General features: G+C 42.3%; 2 protein-coding genes across 3 annotated transcripts in view; one reads left to right on the forward strand and one right to left on the reverse strand.

The window, feature by feature from the left end:
- The window catches only part of Wdr70 (WD repeat domain 70), a 199,385-nt gene that overhangs the window by 2,301 nt on the left and 173,192 nt on the right, over positions 1 to 23,892 (reverse strand). For both annotated transcript variants that reach the window (XM_050139058.1, XM_050139059.1), the window contains 4 exons: positions 17,298 to 17,398; positions 15,633 to 15,712; positions 14,009 to 14,125; positions 11,992 to 12,154 (listed from right to left, as the gene is read on the reverse strand). In XM_050139058.1, the coding sequence (XP_049995015.1) occupies positions 11,992 to 12,154; positions 14,009 to 14,125; positions 15,633 to 15,712; positions 17,298 to 17,398 (461 nt within the window). The remainder of the gene's footprint in view (positions 1 to 11,991; positions 12,155 to 14,008; positions 14,126 to 15,632; positions 15,713 to 17,297; positions 17,399 to 23,892) is intronic.
- On the forward strand, positions 3,400 to 11,977 carry LOC126499736 (putative mediator of RNA polymerase II transcription subunit 26). The gene has a single exon (XM_050139061.1). The coding sequence runs from the start codon at positions 8,295 to 8,297 to the stop codon at positions 9,897 to 9,899; it is 1,605 nt and encodes a 534-aa protein (XP_049995018.1). The 5' UTR covers positions 3,400 to 8,294; the 3' UTR covers positions 9,900 to 11,977.

The raw sequence follows: 23,892 nt of genomic DNA on the forward strand, positions 1-23,892 counted from the left end.
GCCAGCCTGGTCTACAAGAGCTAGTTCCAGGACAGGAACCAAAAACTATGGAGAAACCCTGTCTCGAAAAATAAAAAAAAATAAAAAAAACCCAATAAAGAGATTCTTGAACCGGCTCACAGAACACCTAGGACCTAATGAATGTGCTTGGTAGGAGCACAGAACAAGCGTGGCCTTCAACCTCGCAGCTTTCTTCAGAGCCATTCTCGCCTTTGAATTCATTTGCACAAGTTATTGTTTGGAGAAAGAGCGTAGCCTCACACATGAGAATGATCTTAGCAGCTCAACTCAGGTCGGTCTTGGGGCATTTTAAACAGACTCTCTTTAGTCACCACTGACCAGGACAATGAAGAACAGAGATGATTGGGCAATCTCAAACAAAGTTAAGAATAGACCGAGCAGATTTCTTCTCTAGGGAACAGCCTAATTTGCCCTTGGCACACGAAAACACTACAAAAATAAATCAACAGGGCCAAGGAAAGTGATGTGACACATGCAAACGGACACGGTATTAATGCATTGGAAAACAGTTTAAAGCTGGTCTAGAAACTCCTGCTCTCAGAGCCAGCAGGAAGCAACAGCAGCACACCCTTTAAGTCTGTTCGGTGTGGATTCCTTTCAGAGCTGCTTATGGAAACGGAATAGGTACACTGATCTCAGCACAGTCTCCATTGGGTAGTTCTGTGAGAAACGGTGTGACAAGCCAAACCAAATGGACGACGACAACAGAGCAGCAAATCAGAGCTACATACGTACAAAGCGCAAGAAAGACATTCTACCTCTTCAAGAAGGCATTTACATTGTCCACCATTCCTTATTTTCTATTTGTTTGGTTTTTTAAAGAATTATTTTTATTCTATGTGCATGGGTGTTTCACCTGTACATGTATCTGCACTGTGTGCATTGTGTCTGCAGAGGCCAGGAGAGGGCACTGGAGCCCCAGGAACTGGGACTATAAATGCTGTGAGCCACCACATGAGTGCTGAGAATTGAACCTAGGTCCTCTGGAAGAGAAAGCGGGGCTCTTAGCCTCTGAGCCATCTCTCCAGCCCATTCTCTTCTAACTCCTTGGACTTGGAGCCTCATGACAAATTCATCTCCCTGGTCCTAACCAAGAACCTTCTGGCTTAAAAGAAATGCAGAGAACACAGGAATCCTTGGTGTTGGCAGGCTCATGAGGACACCATGAATTTCAAAGGAGAAGCCAGTTAGTGTCTGCACTATTGAAATCAGCTTCACCCAGACCCATTCTTTTATTGGCTATCATTAACTACTTTCATGTGTTAGTCAAAAACCTGACTGTAAAGAAGGCTGATTTGAAACCTGCACCTTCCAGGCTGATTAACTCTTTTGGGTAAGTTTTTCATCTGATTAAATTTGGTAACAGTTCATTAAATTACCAAGGACAGCTAAATTTCAGTATAATTACTGCTGCCAACCACTAGATAAACTCATCGAAGGAGTGCTTTTTGTCTTGGTCTGTCACATTCAGTCTATTCTGCATTTGCAAGAGTAAATATGATTTCATGAACTAATGAACACAGAAGCTTATGCAAAGGTCCATCAAGTCTACAAGTTAGAATTTGGTGACACCTGGTGCTAATTTTTCTTAATTTTTAAAAAATTAATCTAAATTTTGTATTATTTATTTTTGAGATTATAATTACAACATTTCCCTTTCCTCCCTTCAAACCCTTCCATATACCTTTCCTGGCTCTCTTTGAAATTTATGGTCTCTTTTCTATAGTTTCTGTTATATGCATAAATGTATATGCTTATATATTTTATATATAACCTGTTCAGGCTGTATAATGTTACTTGTACATTTTCAGGGCTGATCATTTGGTTTTGGATAACCAAATGCTCTTCTCTGGGGTAGACTCTTTCTCCTGTTCTCAGCATTCCTTAGTTGGCTGAAGTTCTTTGTGAGAGCTGAGAGTTAGGATACAAAATAATGGCTTTCACTGACGTGTTTGCTTATGTCTATGCCATTCTATCTTACCCATCTCCCTCCCTGATCCTGTCCTCTTCTGGTCTCTCTCTCCCCCCACATGGTCCTCCTGCCTGCTTCCGTGTTCCCCTTATTCCCTTACTCCCTCTGACACTTTAAAAGAAGTTCTTCAGATTGTCTGTGTGACGTGAGTGGTAGCAAGTGTGCACTCCACTGGGTGACAGGAACTCATGGACGTGAGGACCCTGCAGTGTTTCCCTCTCCAGCGGCCAGTGATGAGCAAAGGTTCCCACACTGCAGTCTTCTAAAGGGCAATTTAGGGTGCACTCAGGTTTGTATGAGAGACTCCAGGTATCTTTTCTCTCCTGACTAAGCTCTAACCTGTGTCTCTGCAACCCCTTCTCTAACACTCACAGCAGGATGATGTCATTACAATATTTGCAGCTGTAATGGGAAGTCCACAGGTCACGTTCTCTTTCATTATGGGCGTGCTTCTGATTTGTACAGGAAGCAAGCTCCTGGGTACCACAAGGAATATGAGGGGAAATCCACTCGAAATATTTCATCCTGAGAATGCAAGTATAAACCACACGCTTTTTTGGCTTGGGGCCCATTGTTTATTATGAAGGAAAACCTCAAAGCCAAAGCCAATTATAGCCATGACTCGACATCTGACACACTTGTTAGCCCTGTTAGGATGAAGACAGCCTGGCTGAACTCTGACCCAGTAGTCACAATTGCAGAATTATTAAGATTAAATAAAAGGCTTGACCAAAAGATTCGACTTGAAATGGCCCCTTCTGTCTGTGATGAGCTAATCAACAGTGTTTTTTTTTTTTTGTTTTTTTTTTTAAACACTGGGGATGTATAAGAAGAGCAGAGGCAATAAGACGTTTCTAGATAAAGAATTTTCTATTTTCTTCAGGAAATGAAGACGCAACATTTTGGAAAATGAACACTTCTTGGACTCATACAGTGCAGTATTTTATGCTTGAGAGTCCAGAGATTAGAAATGCGGTCACAGAATAAAAAATGAAAGGGGGGACAAACAGAAGAGCCCTGTAAAATCAGCATTATTAGCACCTTATTATCAAGTGGGTAAACAAGCAAGAACAATGAAAACTTAAAGGAAAAAAGCCAGAGACAGGCCAGGTCTCATGAATGCCCCCCTAAGTTCTCATTTATGAGTTTCTAAGTACACGCCCAAGTGGGCATGGATGGAGCCCTACCTACTCCTGCAGATAAGGGAAACAGCCTTAGTAAGACAAGTGCTGCACTTAACAGGAGCAGCAGAGCTGGAAGTACACTCGGGACTTGTAATGCTCGGTCTAGGGTTCCCTCTGCTAAGCCATGCTGGCTCACACAAACATCATCTCAGCATCCCAGCAGCTACTATTAGCTGCACCACAAGGAGAGACAATCCTCACTACTGAGAAACCCTAGATGGCAGACCATCTAGACACAACCCCAGCCCTGCCACCTGATACCTGGGGGCAGTCACGTTATACGTTTCCAGTCTCCTCATGCAGAAAGCGGGGACAATAATACTGCTTAACTTAATGGGTTATGTGGATTATATGATAAAACATACTGAGCTTTTAAACAAGTCTGTCACAGTATCGTACAATAAAAGTATCATTAGTGTTACATAACCTGCATTAGATAATAGGGGCTCTTACTTCATACAATTGATATCTTTTCCTGAGTTCTAGGAATAATGTATTGAGTAAAAGAATTCATACATTAAATACAACATTGCAACATGCTATGTTTTCAAATCCTGGGGAGAATTCGTTTTCTATGAAAATGATTTGGTATGAGTCTCTTATAACTGAAGTTGTCTAGTATATGTGAACTTTCCTAAGGAGGAATAATTTATGATTCTGAGTAATTACTTTTGTATTATTTTCAAGCATTCGTGTGCAAAACCATCATTTCTGGCACTTCTTAAAAAGTAGATTTTCAGCTGGAATCCCACAGAGCCTGCTCATCTGGAATGGACCAGGAAATTCGCACTTGAGTCCTCTTCCCTAAACCCCTCCCCGACTGCCTACGAGGCAGGCAGTTCATAAAACCAGCCTAAGAAATACTGTCATCTATACAGGATCATGGTGGGCTGTAACAATCAGCACATGAATATAACTCAGGGGAAAAAAATACTTTTCTCTTTGTGGGTTTACGTCTCTTCCTGACACAAATCACATATAAACCTTTCCTTGTTCACAATGACTGCTTTAAATATGGCTTATGAACTCGATATGACTTTAAATGGATCCTTTATAGGTGGGAATCATATTTTAGTACACACACAACACACACAGCCACACATCTTGTATTTCAAAAGATATGCACAGTGAAGTTAAACTGACTGAACAAGCAATAATGGTAGTTCATCTGGCAAGACGGGCAGCCATGGCTGACAGAGCTGTCATCCTGGCAGGCTGCTGGCCAGGATCCGAGCTCCCACACATTTATCCCTGTCTGATGTGTAAGCTAATAGCATTCTGGACCTACATCCTGCCCCTTCCCCAGCCAGCTCTCTTCCCCTCCCCCCAGCAGCATCTTTGAACAAGAAACTGTAACTGAATCTGTCCATGTGCAGCTGAACAAGAGTCCTCTGTAATCCTGCTGTGTTTGAAAACTCGCATGGCTGTTACGCTGCTACTGTCAGGACTCGAGCTTAGATCCTCAAGTGACACATGTAAAGTGTTCAGACTGCACTGGCAGCGGGAGAGGGATTCACTGGCGTAGATGCTGTGTGCAGCAGGGGAGGGATGCCTCGCTGTGCTTTTCTGTGTTAAAGCGAGATATAGCAAATACACCTTCATTTCATCACTGACAGAAGTCAATCGCAGCAAAGAAAAACAAGCAGACACACATTCTCAGTTACAGTGACCTTTACAAAAAGATCCTTTTAAATGTTAGCTTCCTTCAAACACTTTGCCACTTGGCAGTAAACAGTAGACTGTAGCAAGTGAACATAGAAGAAACAGCTCCGTGAGCCCAGCTAACAGAGTACATCCCCCACACAGGCAACACCTTCAACTTAGTTAGCTGGCAACAAATGTAAGGCACGGAAGATGGAGGGAAAGAAAGCTGTGTGGTCATACAGACGCAGTGCTCGGGTTCAAGGCACCGAGGCTAGCACCAGCTTCGAGCCCTCCAGAGCACAGAAGTAAGGGCAGCATGGCAGTGCACTTCCTCCTCACCTGGCACGTTTGTTCAACTGAATATAAACCACTTACAGTGAAAAAGCAGTCTCTACGTAGCACAGCCATGGGCGAGCACAATGAGCTTCAATTAACTCCATTTAAATAAACCTGAAAACCCAGATGGACGACTGTCTAAGAAATATATCAATTATGAAGGCTCCTGGGAACAGTCATAAACGCTAGACAGACTTAGACAGGAGACAATGGGAAAGGCAGGGGGTGGTGGGTAAAGACATTACTCTCCACCTTGCCCTCCACAGAGGCAACACATTTTATAAATTTTATAAGATAGTTATGTATTTACAAAATAGCTAAGTTTTAAGTTAATCTTTCTTTCTTTTTTTCCTTTTTCTTTTTTTAAAGAAGCCAGCCTAACAACTAGATAACAAACTACAGAAGGTTCTATCAAAATTTGTCACATGTAGATCTAGGTAGGAAAATCATGTGATCACTTCCATAGAGATAAAGGAATTTAAAAAATGATTTAAGGGGCCAGTGAGATAGTAGAAGCACTAGCCTGACAACCTGAGTCCAATTGCTAGAATCCAGAGTAGAAGAAGAAAATCTACTCTCAAAAGCTGTCCTTAAATTCTTGTATGTATATTTTATATGTTATGGAGATATAGCATAAGAGTAAACAATATAAAATTGCTGGCTGACTTTCCTCACATACAGAACAGGAAAATTCACATATTATACTAGACTCCTGTTAACAGTTCAAAGGGAGAAAAGGATGTTCAAAGCCACAGACACAATTTAGTATTGTTTTGGAAATAATCAAGGTAATCAGGTAAGAAGAAAAAACAGTAGATATAAAAATTGGAAATTTAGTTTTATATGCAGAGAGCCCAGAAATTTGTATAAAAATTATTTAATAAAAATACAATGAGTAGCTGAACACCAAGATACACAAATAGCACTCTATATGCAAGCATGTTCATATAGAAAGGAATTATAAATCCAGTAGAAGATTCTACTTACAACAGCACAAAAAGAGAGAGTAGGAATAAACGCTGATGAGGTAAGGCACTGGTATATCGGAGAGGCTGACTAAAAGTTCCTTTGGAGGAAAACCTGGTATAATCCAAACATATTTGAAATCCATAGCAACTCTATTCCTAGAATTTTTATATAGTAGGCAAATACAGATCCCAAAGGCACTAATTCAGTATTGTTTATGCGAGTTAGAGTGAAGACAACATAACTACCATTTAAGAGGGCATTGTTTTAGAAAAACAGAACATAACTATGTAATACATGGGAATTAAATATAAAGTAAAAAAAATGGGCTGAACATACAATGGGTAGAGACCTAGCCCATTCTCTAAATAAATTCTAAATAAAAAACAATATGTTAGCCATGCTATATGACTGTGTTTATATATTTTTAGATTTGTTTATCATGTGTGTGTATGTGTGTGTGCACTCATGCATGCCTGTCATAACACACATGTACCTATCAGATGACAACATTTGGGAGTCAGTTCTCTCCTCCCACCATCTGGGTCCCACAGACTGACGAGTTGTCAGGCTTGGCAACAAGTGCTTTACCTGCTGGCCCACTGCCTATCCCTATCTCTGTGCTTTTAAATGATGTAAGAATCTATACACATACCAGAGAAATGAACAGTGGGCATTGAGCCTTTTGGAAAATGCAATTAGTATGGGAGAGCTCATAATTTACACATGAGCTCTTTTTAGGAGCATAAACATCACAGCATTAGTTAGTATCTCTCAACAGGAGAATGAGGGCCTGGAGTCTCCCAGCTAGTACTCATGGACTCCCCACACATACAATGAATGTACTGCTTAAAAACTCAAACAAAAATTACATAATGAATTGAAGTTGGCCCTTTAGCAAAAATATTGTTATCAGATACTAGAGCTGTAACAGAGGATTTCTGGGGCCAAGTTCCTGCTCCAGGTTGTAGCAATGAGCTGCTTTCCAGCAGGCCCCAAAAGTAGACTTCTAGAACTTTATTTTCTTCAGTGATAGGTTAGGCCTTTGACATCTTCCCAAGGATTACATTAATATGGTAGATTTTACTAACATCTAACAACAGTTAACAAGAGGTATGACATCGGCATTTTGGAGACATTTCAATGATTTACTTTCGTGTATAAACACACACATTTGGGCCATCAAAACGGTGCTCATTGTGTTCAGCATACTGTAGACTGTATCTCTGCTTTCTTTTCTTTCCTCAATCGGTGGCTTTTTCTGAACAAGGTTTCTTATAGCAAGAACAGACAACTAAGTACTTCATGACAAATAGAAGAGTCAACACATGATGCAGAGATTCACCTCATTGTCAATGATGATTAACTTACAAATGTGTGCTACTCAGCTGAAGTGGAGCATCAGAAAGTGGGGAAGCACTCTAAAGAGTAAGGGTGCAGGCTACACTGTTGAAAGAGGACAATAACTACTTCCCCTGAAGGACCTTCTACTGGCCAAAGCTGGGACAAGACGAACAACAAACCACATGACAATAGCCTCAGAGAATGAAATAAGCATTTTAGAGTCCCTACTAATATTGAATAAAAACTCTGAAAACAAAAACATAGGAGAAGGAACAAATTTCTTTAGGAGACTGCAACAATACATACGGAAACCAAGAAAGAAAGAAATCCACTGTGAGACAACCACCACAGTAATGGCTGCCATAGGCAAAACTACTGTGGACAAAACCCAAGCGGGAAGTATGAGGAAGAACGGACGCCCTCCCCAAGATATGTGTTGATCTGAAACAGAGATAAGAACTTCATAAGGGGACACTTACATCCGGCGACTAAAGTCAGCATCATCGCTAATAAGGCATACTGGCATCATGAAACCCTCGACAGGACACACACATATGGCTTTAACTTCATTCTTGTATTTCTACCCAATATGCCCAATTTCATTACAATCACGAGAAAATACTACACAAACACAAATTGAAAACTGACAGAATCAATGACCACTATTCATTAAAGACACCAGGATGATAAAAAGTAAAAATTACTGAGAGAGAAAAACAATGGAACACAGCATAGGCTTCTGGGATAGAGAAAGGACATGAGAAGAAAACCTGATCAAGACCAAGGAATGGGGGCCTTACTTGCAGAACTTAGTCCAGGGAGCAGCTATGGTTAAGATGTCATCATCCCCTTGCACCCTTCCTGAAGGTGAGTCCCAGAACAATCTAGATAGAAGACGAACTATATTCACTCGGAAACAACTGGACACACTGAAGAAAGTCTATGAGGCAAGCCCATATCCAAACCCCAAGCTCATAAAAGAGCTTGCCTTGCAAATGGACTTGAATCCCAAAGTTCTGAAGATTTGGTTCAAGAACCAACGAGCAAAACGCAAGAGAGTCAAATGTGACACTCAGCAGAAACAAGTACACCAGCAGTCACCCCAAGTTCAAGAGCAACACCAGCAGTCACCCCAAGTCCAAGAGCAACACCAGCAGTCACCCCAAGTCCAAGAGCATCACCAGCAGTCACCCCAAGTCCAAGAGCATCAGCAGCAGTCACCCCAAGTCCAAGAGCATCAGCAGCAGTCACCCCAAGTCCAAGAGCAATACCAGCAGTTACTTCAGTTCCAACTTCAGCCATTACTTCAGTTTCAAAGTCAGCAGTCACCTCACACCCAAAATCAGCAGTCACCTCAAGTTCAACACCAGCCATCACCTCTAGTCTCGCTTCAGTTATCTCAAGTACAAATTCAGCAGTCATCTCAACTCCAACATCAACCATCACCTCATGTTCAATACCAGCAGTTAGCTCAAGTTCAACACCAGCCATTACCTCTAGTCCCGCTTCAGTTATCTCAAGTACAAATTCTACAGTCATCTCAACTCCAACACCAGCAGTCACCTCAAGTACAACACCAGCTGGCACCTCTAGTCCTTCAGTTACCTCAAGTTCAACATCAGGAGTTACCTCAAGTCCAGCACCTGCAGTCACCTCAAGTTCCACTTCAGTCACATCAAGTCCAACATCAACAATCACCTCAAGTCCAACACCAGCAGTCATCTCAAGTTCAACACCAGAAGTTACCTCTAACTCCACTTCTGTTATCTCAAGTCCAGCACCAGCAGTCACCTCAAGTTCAACACCAGAAGTTACCTCTAACTCCACTTCTGTTGTCTCAAGTCCAGCACCAGCAGTCACCTCAAGTTCAACACCAGAAGTTACCTCTAACTCCACTTCTGTTATCTCAAGTCCAGCACCTGCAGTCACCTCAAGTTCCACTTCAGTCACATCAAGTCCAACATCAACAATCACCTCAAGCCCAAATTCATCAGTCACCTCAAATCCAACACCAGCTGTCACCTCTTGTTCCACTTCAGTTATCTCAAGTTCAACACCAACAGTCACCTCAAGTCCAGCATCAGCAATCACCTCAAGTTCAATGCCAACATTCACTTCATAGTGGAGTCAATGCCAGTCCATCCCAGAGTAAGGACAATATACCACCAGGGGCCCCTACCAGCATCCTGCCTGTGGCCCAAATTTATACCAACAATGAGATGCCCTCTTTCCAACTCAGTGTGTACCCTGACTTGAAAGACTACAAACATCCCCCTGGGGGTCATAAAATAGTCCATTTTGGTTGTTGCCAGGACCCTGCCATATACTGGCTTCAACCAATCTTTTGGTCTCCCAAGTACCTCTCATTCAATCATTTCGTCTCCTTACCCACAAAAACAGAAAAAGAAGCTAGAAACAATAGTAACTCATAGTTGACATTTTTTTTTTTTTTTGAGACTGGATCTTCCTATGTAGTCTGGTTAGTGATGGGGAAGCTCAACCAATCTGGTTAGGGTGTGGCCACCTAGAGCCCAGGTAGAAAAACAGGGAGAGGTAGGTACGTGCTCTCTCTATGCGGTGCTCGCCGAACCATTTTGGATTTCGGACCTCCCACTCTTGTATCGTGAGTTCCCCCCTTTTTCAATTATTAAATTATATCTGTTCTCAAAAAAAAAAATAGACCAAGGAATGTATGCAACTTAGCCATAGTACTGCTCCAATGTTAACCTTGTGATGAGAGGGGAAGAAGGGGAGAGAGAGACAGAGAGGGAGGGAGGAGCCTGAGAGAGTCTTTAAATTAAAGCAATATATTTAAAGGGAATTCCTTTGGGGATGTAAAAATTTTAAATCCATTATCTTTTGATAGATAACAAAATAATATGGTATTTATAAGGGATATCAGAAGTAGAATAAATGGAAATGATATCAAGAGGGATACAGTCCTACAGCTTATAAACTCAAGATTTATTAACAAAACAGGAACCACCATGCATCCACATTTCACCTGTCAAATGATCCTTTAACACAGTTAGACAGAAAACTATTTTTTTAATTTTTTAATTTTTTATTATTATTTTGTTTTGTTTGAGACAGGGTTTCTCTGTTGTTTTGGAGCCTGTCCTGGAACTAGCTCTTGTAGACCAGGCTGGCCTTGAACTCACAGAGATCCATCTGCCTCTGCCTCCCAAGTGCTAGGATTAAAGGCGTGCACCACCACTGCCCAGCTAGAAAACTAAATAGAAGGGCTTTCCAGAAGGTCAAATGAAGTAAATGCAGTTCAAATAAAGTACATTAGTGATAAGAGCAATATCTGAGGGAAAAAAATCCTACTTAGAAATAAAGATATTGTAAGTTTAACAACTGGCCAGTGGTAGCTACTACAGAGATTAATCAATTATAGATGGTTATGTAAGGTGTTAATCTGCTTAAGTCTAAAACTAGTTCTAGTAAAAATTTCAAGAGTTACTGACAATTCAACAACAGTACAATTGGTATAAATGTGGGTGGTGTGGTAGCATTAAAAACCATTACACACTCACCATGCTAAGCTGTTTGAGGACTTTAAAAGGCTGGATTCACTGTACAGGGAAAGATTTTTATATATAGCTTCTTATATGAGAACTAGCCTGAGGCAGGAGCATGAGGATTGCTGCAAGTTTGAGGCCAACCTGGTTACACAGTGTGTTGTTCCCACTCAGCAGGAGCTACATAGTGAGACTCTGGAAAGCAAATCAAACTAAAAGCAAAACACAGCACCCTCAGTCCCCAGACCGTCTTAAGAAGACAGGCAAGTCACTCTCCTTTGTTTGCATCTAACTACCCTCCACTGAGATAACAGTGTCACTTTCTAAAGTGTTAGGCCAAAGGAACACAGAAGGCTTGTTCCTGGCTTTAACACTGATAACAAACTGCTGTGAGTCTAAGTTTTACCACTTTAGAGTCGTACGATATAAGCAAATGTCTAGGCATCAGAATTCAGAATCCCTGGTCCCGTTGTTGAGATGGTCTCTCACAGCTCAGGGCAGTCTCCAGCTCACCCCTTCAGCTATTGCTGCCTAGATGTCGGGATTACAGGCATTGCTATCACACCCACAATTCTTGGCCCATCCTTTGTGCTCAAATACGACAGAGAAGAGAAAGTTAACACTTCCAAGTACTATTGTTATGCTCTTCCCAATTCATTAGACATAATAATTTCTCTATTTCATTTTTATTTACTTTTTTGGTGTTGGGCTTAAATCTATGACTTTGGAAACACTAAGGACATACTCTACTATACTGCCAGTATATAGTATTATTATATAGTATTATTAATATCGAGAGAGAGAGAGAGAGAGAGAGAGAGAGAAAGAGAGAGAGAGAGAGAGAGAGCATGTCATGGTGTGTATACGGAGTCAGTTTTCTTTTGCACCTTCCCATGGGTTGCAGGGACTGAACTGAGGTCACCAGGCACAGACAAGCTCCTTCACCACTAAGTCATCTCACCAGGCCCCACTTTTCTGCTTTACACAGCTACTTCCTTACTTGGAATACGCTGGCGAAACCCAATATGGGTTATCTTCTGCTGCTTTGGCATGACGCAAAATGGCTTCTCGGGGATTACTGTCATCAGTCTTGTCCAAAGCAATGTTTTTCACAATGTAGGATGACAGGGTGCCCCCGTGGGTTCCAACTCGGCCACCACGACCTATTTCAAAAGAAAAACCCCAGATTAGAAACAGAACGAACCGATGATCCATTATTACAGCTGTGTATGCTGCGTACTGAGCTCAGATCTCAGTAGTACCTACATCATCCTTTCAGCTTTCATGGATCAAAAAGTAAGGAACCATCACCCTTTAACTATCCAAAACAGGAAGAGACATTTAAAAAATGTTTCGGTTGCTTAATTTGCAAAATGATACTGTTTTTAAAAAAAAATTAAAAAAAAATCTCACAAAGATTGTATTAAAAATTTCTCTAGTATAAATTTATTGAAATTCAATACTAAAAGTAGCCACTATTTATCAGCTGCTACTTTAGTTTAAACAAATGTATCTTAGGGCTTTCCACAGTCGGTGTATGTTGTGTTATAGACACACTACTCTGAGTTCTGAGAGAAAACAAGCCATGTGAATATACTGACTCTTCTTCCTTGTCTGCTGTGACTGCCTAGGCAGATAGCAAGCTCAAGGGCAAAGAGTTGCACCCTGCTGGGTCTCTCCAGAAAGTACAGTGCCTGAGAAACAAAATGGGCTGACATTTAGAAAGTTCGTTTCTGATCTGATTTTTAGAAAGATAAACAAATGAATAACCAAATAATACTGGAAGATTACCTTTAAAAATTAAGAAGAAAATAAAAAAAAAACTGACCAACTGCCAGAGGCTTTGTGTGGCCAATAACTATTACAGCTTTATGAGGAAGGAGACAACATTTCAGTCTGTGGTGGCTGAAATGTCCTTCTGAAAGCAATGGATCATTTTCGGAAGGCCCACAAAACCTTACTATTATTATTATTATTATTATATTAAGGTATTACTTTCAATGACCATATGAGTTACGTACAAGACTGCAGACAGAGGGAAGTTTGAGGATCACAATAAAAGAGGCATGAAGTACAAAACTACCAAGGTGAGTCAGTGCACTGCAGAGAACCCTGACACAGAAAAGTATATGGGGTGGGGGAAAATGGGGGAGTTTGGGCACAACAGCAACATGAAAATCAGAGGAATGGGATAAAAGCTGGCTGTATGCAAGACAAAGGGAGAAGGGGTGGAGACAGAGAGACAGAGACAGACAGAGAGAGAGAGAGAGAGAGAGAGAGAGAGAGAGAGAGAGAGAGAGAGAGATGAGATGAGATAATACTGTCTACTAGAAGGACTTGAAATAATCTAGGCAAGACTATTATGTAGAAACTTTTATTGGTAGCAAGGAAGTTCTAAAAATAATCAAAATAGAAGTAAGGACATTTCAAATAGCAGGTCTAGGGCTGAGACTCAGATAAATGGACAAGTCAAAGGCTCAGTTGCCTAGGACAAACAAAACCACAAGTGAGAGTAGAAAATGAAATTTAAGTAAAACTATCTGCATACAATAGACAGCATACCATGCTGTCTCCTGCTACAGGCAATCCTTCATTTACCTTCTAGTGAAATGGGCAGCTCCATTTTATCACACTGGACTATAAGTCACAGTCACTTTCTGCCTTGTGTGAAACCTAATCCAGCTTGGATCTCAGGCTAAGAGACCAATGTCGTACATTAAGCCAAAACTGAGAGCAGCAGTTTCAACACTGACTTGCAAGGAGCCCCAGAGTTCTAGTGAGGTCACCTAAGGCTCAAGCAGGAGAGGAGAAAGCCCCAGACGGCCTCTCTAGCCCAGCACAGAAGCTCTATCAGTCTTCCGCGCTGTGATTCTGGGGCTAGGAAACATCTGAAAACCGCAAGAGTCTCTCCGAAGATCAAGAACCACGCAGGCCCGAAAGCTCCTACCATCTCCCTATTAGTGACACCGCCCTGGCCCCTCATCCCCTTGCCAGACAACTGGCTGGACCGCAGTCACCTGGGCCTGCGACAGGAGGTTCTGGCTTGTGTGACTTCAGGGGGTCCAGTCTGTCCTTCTCCAGCTGTTTCCTTGTACTGCGTTGGCGGGGCTCACGGAACATGGGCAAGGCATGAGCTGTGAGAAGTCACATTTGAAAAATTTCATTATAATAATAACCCTTCAACCAAAAACATAACTAATGCATGACTAACTGGAACATGAAATGGAAATCATAATGACAGCCTTCATTTAATAATAAAAGACAGCCTTACTGTAACCAATTAGCTAATTTCGTTTGATACCAGACTCATTGTTCACCTCTGTTGGCAGCTAATGGCACTCAGGAAACACTGTCATGGAAACACTGGTGAGTCTCATCTCCCTAACCATGGGTTAAAGCTCAATTTCTGTGGTTTTGAAAACACTTAACGGAACGACTTTCTTATTTGTTCTTACAGCACCCACATAAGAGTAACGCCAACAGTGTGCCTGTCAGTCCTCAAGTTTCCTCAGATGCCTCATAAACACTGGAATCGTTTCACACGTTTCTGAAATGTGACCACCGCTCAGCAGGGAGTGACAGCCCTGAGCAACCGGAAGGGAGGAGCACGGTGTACTGAAAGTGGGATAAAGGTTGCCTTGAATGCAGGGCTGCCTGACTCTCCCTACCGGCATGGGCACTCCTTCCACATGGTTGGTGCACAAAACAAGAGGGGGATAAAAACTGGGCACATATGTTCAACTACTGTTCCAGAATTAAATTCTAAACATAAAAATAACATGGATTTAAGGAGAAACTATGTAACATTCGGGCGGGGGGGGGGGGATATTGTGGAATATTAAATAGCTATCTTTTTGTTGACCTGGAATTTCCTTCAGTCAGTATTAACAGATTCAAACCTGTTTTAAAGGAGAACACGTTTTCAGGGGACTGGAGAAGACAAAGGTTAAAGGTTAAATGGAACTTATAGTCTCAGTGAAACAACTCTAACACCTCAGAGTACTCCTTGGGCTTCAGTCTGAGACACAGGTAAAATCTAGATGGCTGGCTACTCTCTACTCTGTGGCAACCAAGATTCCCTTCCTGGCCTATTAGAGGTCTGAGGCTGTGGTTTTGGAACATAGGCCTGCCTATCAAATTAACAAGGTTGTATGGCCCACCTGAGAGAAACCGCTATGCTCTGGTAAGCTTTCTCTTCACACTTCAGATTTTATACAGAATGCAAGTATATTACTACATGGTCATAGATTCCTTAACTAATTTCCCTGATAAGTTTGTTGTTCTACATCACAATGTCAGTCCATAGTACAAACAGACAAGTTCAGGGCTCCTAAATATAAGTCCAGCACTCTTCTTGTTTATTCATTAAATTTATCCATTAAATAATATGTTAGTTTTTAAGATGCTGTGATAGACTAATACAAGCAGCTCAGATAGGCGTTTCTCCTTAGGATGAGGAATTACATGAAGCAAGCATCATTTTCTGCAAAAAAAAAAAATGAAGAAGCTAAAGTATATTGTCAGAAGACTTGTACCTGTGTCCACATGACAGGAGCTGATACAACTGGTGCCAGCACTCTAACGAATGCGACGGCGGAGAAAAGCACTGTAAGACAGAGAGGAATGCTAACAGCAACTTACGGGTAATGATGTAGTCCTGGGTCAGTGTCTCAGCTTGTTTTGCCTTCCGCTGGGTTTTAACTACACATAATTTTGCTCCCCTATAATGAGTTAAAACAAATTTTCTTTAGTTAATCTTAGGAATGGGCAGAGATGAAACACTGAATTTCTGGTTCCATTAGAGACTCCTCGAAGCATTTACGCACTTACATGTTCTCTCTCTCTCTCTCTCTCTCTCTCTCTCTCTCTCTCTCTCTCTCTCTCCCTACTTCTGTACTTCTGTATATAATTGAACCCAACAGAAATTACTCCATGAAAGATGTAGGCAACACTGAAACACTGTAAATTCTTGGCCAGTTCTTCTCTTCTCTCTCTCTCTCTCTCTCTCTCTCTCTCTCTCTCTCTCTCTTTCTTTCTTTCCTTTTGGTTTTTTGAGACAGGGTTTCTCTGTAGCTTTGGAGCCTATCCTGGAACTCGCTCTTGTAGACCAGGCTGGCCTCGAACTAACAGAGATCCGCCTGCCTCTGCCTCCCGAGTGCTGGGATTAAAGGCGTGCGCCACCACTGCCTGGCTTGGCCAATTAATTTTTTAAATCAGTTTTAAGGATCCCATACAAAACATAGGTCTCGCTGTAGCATTTTCATTAGTCATGAGATGCTTTTAGAAAGAGTCCATGCAGACCATCCTATCAAATCCTTGACTTTCTGGGGTCTTGATGATAATGATTACTAAATCCAGAAATTCAAGCCTACTAGTCAGTGTCCACCACCAAGTGAAAGGTTGGAAGGGGTGTCAAGGCATTTAAGACACAAATTTAAAGAGGAACCTACAAAAATACTTTTAAAACATAAGATGATAAAGAAATTTTACAAATCAACCAACCTTTTCACCATAAAGGATTGCTTCAATTAGAGCAAAACTGTGGTCAGTGAAACCTTGCCCATGAGGATAAGCTCTCTTCTGAAAGCACATAAGACCTTAAAACAGGCCGACGGGAAGAGCACAAATTCAGCATGTGGATTTGTATACTAACACAAAGATTGCCCTTTGTGTACTACCAGAAAGACCATCTTCTCTGGGGTGGTAACATGTGTCCACGCCGTGAAAAAGAAAATGGAAACAGCTGAGGATCTAGATGAGCTTTCACGAAGTCTTCGGACCTTGGGATTGAATTGATATACTTATGTTTGACCTGGGGTGAGCTAAGGGCTGTGGGGAAAGTTCATGCGCTGTTCCCTTCTGTTGACACAGCATAACTTTGTCCAATATCCAAACCAGTGGCTGCTAAACGCCAAGTGAGAAACGTAAGAAAATGGAAGAGCCGCTTCTGTTTCTTGTGAGTGGCCGGTGCCCTGCCTTGTTAACCCCGCACGTGCGGCACTGCTGATGGACGCCACTGTCCAGGGTGTATGAAGAGCAGGGACTCCCCTCCCTGCACTCAGTGTTTCAGCCAAGGGACTGCAAATCCCTGGGGAACTTTGGCTTTGAATTCAGCGCAGATCAAGGGTGAGATCTAAATCCCCTTTAAAGCACAAGGCTCGGAGTCTGAGGCTTTACTTTGTACCAGCTGCCTTTTCTAAAAGGGTGGATCCCCATCAAAGGGGGAAACGAATAAAAGCAGGGTGAATCAAAGCCCTCCCCCCAGTTGTTGTCATCCATCTCAAACAGGCGATTCCTATGAAATACCTCTGACTTTTGTTGGGGTCGTAATACACTTTTGCCAATCCATTTCCAGTTCCAACCATGATCTGGTTCAGCTTTGGATGCCACAGGCAGCGGACAACGCTCTAGAAAGGACAGGTATACAAGTCAGCTCAAGATGCCAAATAAAAATGAGGGGAGGGAGGACCCCTGCCGGTACTCTGATGGTCCATTTACTACATCAAATGCCAGTGTGAGAGTAACCATAACTTTACAGATACTTTCTTCTACAGCACATCATGGCGTTCTGTACGTTACATTCCACCCCACCTCTTATTATCCATGTGAAACCCTCAAAAATACAAGATGTTCATTTCCATACATGACACCCCCCTTTCCTCGGAGCCACAGTTAAGCGGTCCAGTTCATGTGAGCCTGGCACTGTGGAATACTGGCTCCCTGTGAAGTACACAACCACGGCTGATTTAGATCTGGTTTTCATGCTCTTACGCACACAATATGTCCCGCCGGACTCAGATTGAGGCCAGGTGGTTACTGTTTTATTTGGTTCACAAAGATCCAAGCCTCATTAAGCTTTTTTTTTTTTTTTTACAAAGAGCACATATTGGTGGACAATTAATAATCTCTCCCTGCCTGTGAGATAAAACAGCAAAGCCATGACAGAAATAAAGCAGATATCAAATGCAAAGCCTTGATAGTAACCTGATGGAAAGCTATATTTAAAGAGGTGGCTCACTGGAAGCTATGACCCTCTGAATTCATTTCTGGTGAGGAATACGCGGTGCTCTGGGGCCCCAAAGAACCTGGGCTCTGAGTTCTCACAACCTGTTTTCAATTTTGTTTGGGGTAAGAGGGAAGAGATGGGAGGAACAGCACAGAGAGACTCAAGGGGAAATCTGAAGCTAACACTGGAAAGCACAAACACCACACACCAAGTTCTACAACCCTCATTCGGAGTAAGACGCAGGGAAGCATTAGTCCAACATCCATCAACAGTCCACTTCCTTACATACTATGTATATGAACTAAAGGGGAAAGAAGGTACAGGCAGACACTGACATCTGGGGTTCTCAGGGTAGAATCAAAGTCCTGGAGCTCTGTCTTGGTGGTTGGTGTTCTGTAAGTCTGCCTCTAACCATTCCACTCTTTCATTATGAGATCCCTTTAGGTAGAAATTCTGACTCCCATCTGATTGGCTATAGTTAAATGACTGCAAACCCCTTTCTGATCGTCCACAAAAACTATGGAGGAAGCTAAAAAAGAGCCTGCGATTTTCTAATTCCCACTCAGCAATATTCTAAGGTGGTTCTTAAGTTGTGTGCCATTGAAGTGGACTGAGTCATTCGACAGAGAGTCAGGGTTTGTGTTCCCCCACTGGAAGCGGGGTGGGGACGGGGAATATAAATTGAAAGGGCAGGTTTTCCCATTGCTTTAACTTTCTGTTCACAGTTTTCCTCATATCTATGGTGCTGCTCTCCAGTGACTGCTAACAAGTGCTAAAAGGAAAACAAGAGCCCAGTAATGGGCTTGAGTCAATTATAATTGACAGTTGGGTTTTCCCTTCTCCAACTTCTCTCTGGCTTACAAGTATTTAGTTAGTTCTAGTAAGGGGAGAAAGTGTGTGCCAGAGCACACGCACGGAGCTCAGAGGACAGTGTAGGAGTCTGTTCTCCTCTTCCACCATATAGTTTCCGGAGGCTGAACTCGGGTCGTCAGACTTGGTGGCAAATCCCTTACCTGCTGAGCCATCACACCGGACCCTCTTTCTCTCTCCTCCCTGTCCTCAGCCCTTCTTTGTCACTGATGCTTTGTGCATACGGTCATGGAAGGTACTTTAGGATGCATATGTATAAAGTCAGATTTTCTTCCTAATAAACTGCTCCAGGTTGGTGAGATGGTCTTAAGTGTGTCAACAGCTCATGCCCCGCGGGCGGGCGCTGTGCCATGGAGACCAAGGGAGAACTCTGCCTAGATCACTGTACACTTCCTGGTGTCGGGTATATGGAAACATGGGAAGAGTCACAAACACAACTTTCTAACATGGGGCTTGTGTAACCCTATCTAGGATAAGATCACCTGAGCCAGCACCCCTCCCTCCTCTGCTTAAATGTCACTTCTCACGGCCTTATTTAAAACTATGATCCCTTGAGCCGGGCAATGGTGGCACACGCCTTTAATCCCAGCACTCAGAGGCAGAGGCAGGCGGATCTCTGGGTTTGAGAATACTCTGGTCTACAGAGTGAGTTCCAGGCTATCCAGAGCTACACAGAGAAACCCTGTCTCAAAACAAACAAACAAAAACAATCAAAACCAAAACTATGACCCTCTAACTCTGTTCACTCTGCTTTTCTTTAGGTCATAGCACATATCTTTAATGTAGGCTGTGCTTTGTTTATTATTTATGCTCTGCCTTCTCAACTAGAATTCATGCCCCACGGCCAGAGATCTGGATCTGTTCTGTTTGACAGGACATTCCAGGTGCTTAGATTAGTGTCAGGTGCTCAGCAAACAAGTTAAAAGTTGAGTGTGGCCTATCCCTGAATGGGTTGCTTTGTTAAGCAGAGTTGGAAACAATTTTCAAGTTAAAAATAATTCCTTTCCAAGAGGAAGAATCTGATTTCTGCTTTTCACTATTATAACCAACTATCATACAAATCCAGCAGGGCTGGTTCCTTCCTTCTGTAGCCCTGGCGAGAACATGGGCATGAACTAGAGAGCAAGGGAAGGCACTTTGGGGCTTCCAAGTGCCTTCAGAAACCCCAGCCAGCTGTGAAGAGCCCCAGGACAATGTTAAGGGCATGGCTTTAGAGTTCTCTCTCTTCCTTGGTTCTCTAGAGGTCTGGCTAAGCAATTACTGGTTCTCAAATACGTTTTCAAGTGAGCAGGGTGAAGAATTGGAAAAGATCCACAATGTAGGCCTGATAAATTCCAAGACACCCAGCCAAATAGGCAGTTTCCAGGGGCAGCAGGTTACTGTTACTCTCTCCCTCTCCACCAACCGCTCAGGCCAGCAGACCAATGTCTGGTTGCTTTCCAGGGAGCCTGAAGGCATTTCACCTCTATTCCTGCTCACATCCTTCATCTCCAGAGCTCTGAGCCACACCACACACTCTGCTCAACACAGGCTCATAGGGACAAGCACTCTTCTCAGGCTGTAGCAGGGAGAGGCAAGTAAGAGCCCTTGAACTAAACAGTTCTTCCAGAGATCTATCCACTGTGCAGTGAGTCATCAAAGCAGCCCATGAGGGGCCTGTGAGCAGATTCACTTAGGCAAAGGACACTTAAGGCTCAATTACCTTAAGACTGGTTATTAATCAAATACTACAGGGATTCCAAAACACAGAATGAAGAGACAGAATTCAAAGCTAAAGGTGGGTGGGCCTTTTTGTTTATTAATATTTATTGTGTGTGTTTAGCTAACCTTTGTAAACTTTGCAGCTAATGCGCCTCCATACTTTGTCCTGTCAAGGAAATGCATCTTATAGCAGAGAGTTGGCCATTTGCCAAACCAAACAATCCCTGAGTCGGTGGCAGCAAGCAGAGTTGCCATACTGCTAATTTGTCAAACACACATACTGGGCTTTGCCTAACAACAATGGACACGTGCCTGCTAGGAGCCCAGGCCCATCCGAAGACAGATGAACTATAAATCCACAGAAAGAGTGCAATCACTCTCAGCCAACCAGACCACATCCGTCCTCTTTTTAAGAGATGTTTCTTTGGCTAACACGCCTGGATCCATGACATGTACTGATCAGTGCTGCAAAGCAAGAGAAGTGACATTCCCTAATCAAGGGACCAGAGAAGATCCCAGAGACACAAGACCTGCAATTCCAAAGAGAAAGGCCTTACTCCAGATTAAAACAAGCAAGTGGCAGAAGGCCACTGCAACACAAGAGCTAGTTCTGAATTTAATCTGCATGCTATACTGTAGTGATTTGCTTAGTTAAACTGTTTTATTCTTTCACTGATCCATTTCAGCTCACTGAAACATGTGAGTCAACTAATGGCTACCGTCAGCTGTCAAAGCTCAGTTCCATTCTGGCTCTAAGTTAGCTTTAGTTTTTGAAAACCCAAACTTACTCTTGTTTTATTTTAGAATCTGGGCATGCAGAGTAACCACAAACTGTCGCAAACTACTAGGCTCTATCAGCTGCCACCAAGACATAGTAGCTAAGGTTGGAAATCATGAGATGTCCAGGATGAGTTAGAATCGTGAATCTACTCAACACAGAGATCTTCCAGCCCCAGAGACCAATAGGAAAGCGGGGATAAAGAGTAGCACGTACTACCAACAGCATCAAGATTCAAAGACAGGAATTTCTGAATTACTCCTCAGCAAAAGTGAGATGGCCACAAAAATTCCAAATAATTATTTCTGTGGTTTCCTAGTTTAAGTGAAACCATGGAAATGGGGAGAGGAAAAGAAAGGCAGTGATTGGACATGTGCTGTAGGACACAAGGAAAAGGAACCAGACTTTATATTATTGTTTTATTATATTTACTTATATTGGGGATACATGCGCTGTGACAAAAAAAGAAGTCAGAGGACACTTTCAGAAGACAGTCTGTCTTTCTAGCATATGTAGTTGAGAGACTGCACTCAGGTCGTCAGACTTAGGGACAAACGTCTCCTCTTGCTGAACAATCTTACTGGCCCTGGAAGTTTATCCTATTTGATGTAATTAAGTCTTTACAAAAATAGTACATCACTCCATTTCATAGATGAAAAAACTGAGATTGTGAGAGAGTAATGCTTCTGGGTTACATAACTTAAGCCAGAGGTGAGGGATGGTCCAGGTACCTCCAATTCCAATTTCATTCAGGCACCCCGATTTCAATTCCATCATTCATTTCCTTATACTTTATATCATGCAGAGCCTTATATTGAACAATGAAGAAAACTGGAAGGTTTTTAATTATTTCCAAACCTTCCTAACTCTTAGCAAGTTGATTTTAGAAAAGAAAAAAGGGGGGGGGGGACTGAGACTGTGGCTCAATAGTAAAATGCTTGACTAGCATGCAAGAACCTTACATCTGATCCCCAGAAATGCAAGGGGTTAGGGAGCAGATGGTATCACTAAAAACAAAACAAAACAAAAACCTAAGTTCATAAATGTTGCTATAAAAGAATTCAATGTCCGAGCAATATCTTAGATGTGCGCGATATGTGTATCTAAATAGTATCATTAGAGAGAAGCCCATCATCCTTAATAATTTTATATCCTAAACACAATTAGGTTCAAACACCACTTCCTGACCTTTGCCAGGTGCTGACCCTCACTGAAAACCTCACTCTGTCTGTGCTCTTTTGGTTTTGTCATGTGGAAGAAGAACGAAGAAGCAAACCCTGATTCCTTGGAAAAACATGCATTTTCAGTGATTCCCCATAGCCAGCCTAACACCTGTTCATAAAGGAGAGGCCCGTGATCATGCAGCCCTGTGCATAAGAAGCCTTAGCCTCGTGGCCATCCTCAGGACTGCCCAGGACACTTTAGTGGCCGTGTGTACCGGTCCACAAGAGTAAGAACACAGAACAAACGAAGAAGACAAACAGAAAGGCGAAGGTACTAGAGAAAAAGCACTCCAGATTTCTACAAGTCTGTGATCTAGTTCACAGGAAAAGAAAATTGTTTTCTGCAGTAAAATGCTGGGCTAGGGAGGCAGAGAGTGAAGTGGGAACTGCTTCAGTTCTTCCAGGCTATTAGTCTTGTCCTTGCTCCCTTCCCTCTCCCACAGCCTTGTTTTCCCCAACCTTTGGATAACACACATGGGCCTGGGGGTTGGCCTCATCCCTCTGGATTCAGGCAGTAAATCTGATGATTAAGCTACAGTCTTCAAAATATAAAAGTCCTCAACACCCACCTGGTTCCCATAGAAACATCTCCTGGATGGAGAGAGTAAAGACAGACACTTTCTCTGCACTTCTCTTCTCTGTCTGGTCTTTTGAGGTAGGGTCTCACTGTGCAGCCATGGCTGGTTTTTCTCCACATATCTATCCTTTTATCCATGCATACCCCAATTTCAAGACAGTCCTACCAGAAACTAGGCTTGTCATTTTTCTTGAAAATCGTTTTCCTTCTCTGTACAAATAATTCTTTCTTTGATAAAGCAGACCGAAGCCTGAAGGGGAAAAGCTGGAGCACTCTCATGTCTGCAACTCTGCACCTGCCGAACCTGACAGACCAGTGCTTCTCAGCCTTCCTAATGCGACTCTTTAATACAGTTCCTCATGTTCTGGGGATCCCAACCAGAAAATTACTTTCACTGCTACTTCATAACTGTAATTTTGATACTGTTATGAATTATAATGTAAATATCTATGTTTTCCAGTGGTCTTAGGCGACTCCAGTGAAAGATTCATGTGAAGTCCTCAAGGGATCCTGACCCACAGGTTGAAAACCACTGCAAATAGAGACAATGTGCTTTTTAAAATTTCCATGTTAATTATCATATTAATTCCCAACAAACCAATGGAAAACATATCTATTAAGATCAACTTACTGTAGACTGTATTTTAAAACTGAGATATAACCAATAAAGCAGCAAAAATCTGGAACCTGGTAGTTGTCCTTGATACTAAATGAACCACATCTGTATTTGATAATGAACTTGAAGA

The sequence above is a fragment of the Alexandromys fortis genome, unplaced genomic scaffold (assembly GCF_014885135.2).
Source record: "Alexandromys fortis isolate MF-2015 unplaced genomic scaffold, M_Fortis_MF-2015_v1.1 scaffold_37, whole genome shotgun sequence".
Lineage (NCBI taxonomy): Eukaryota > Metazoa > Chordata > Mammalia > Rodentia > Cricetidae > Alexandromys > Alexandromys fortis.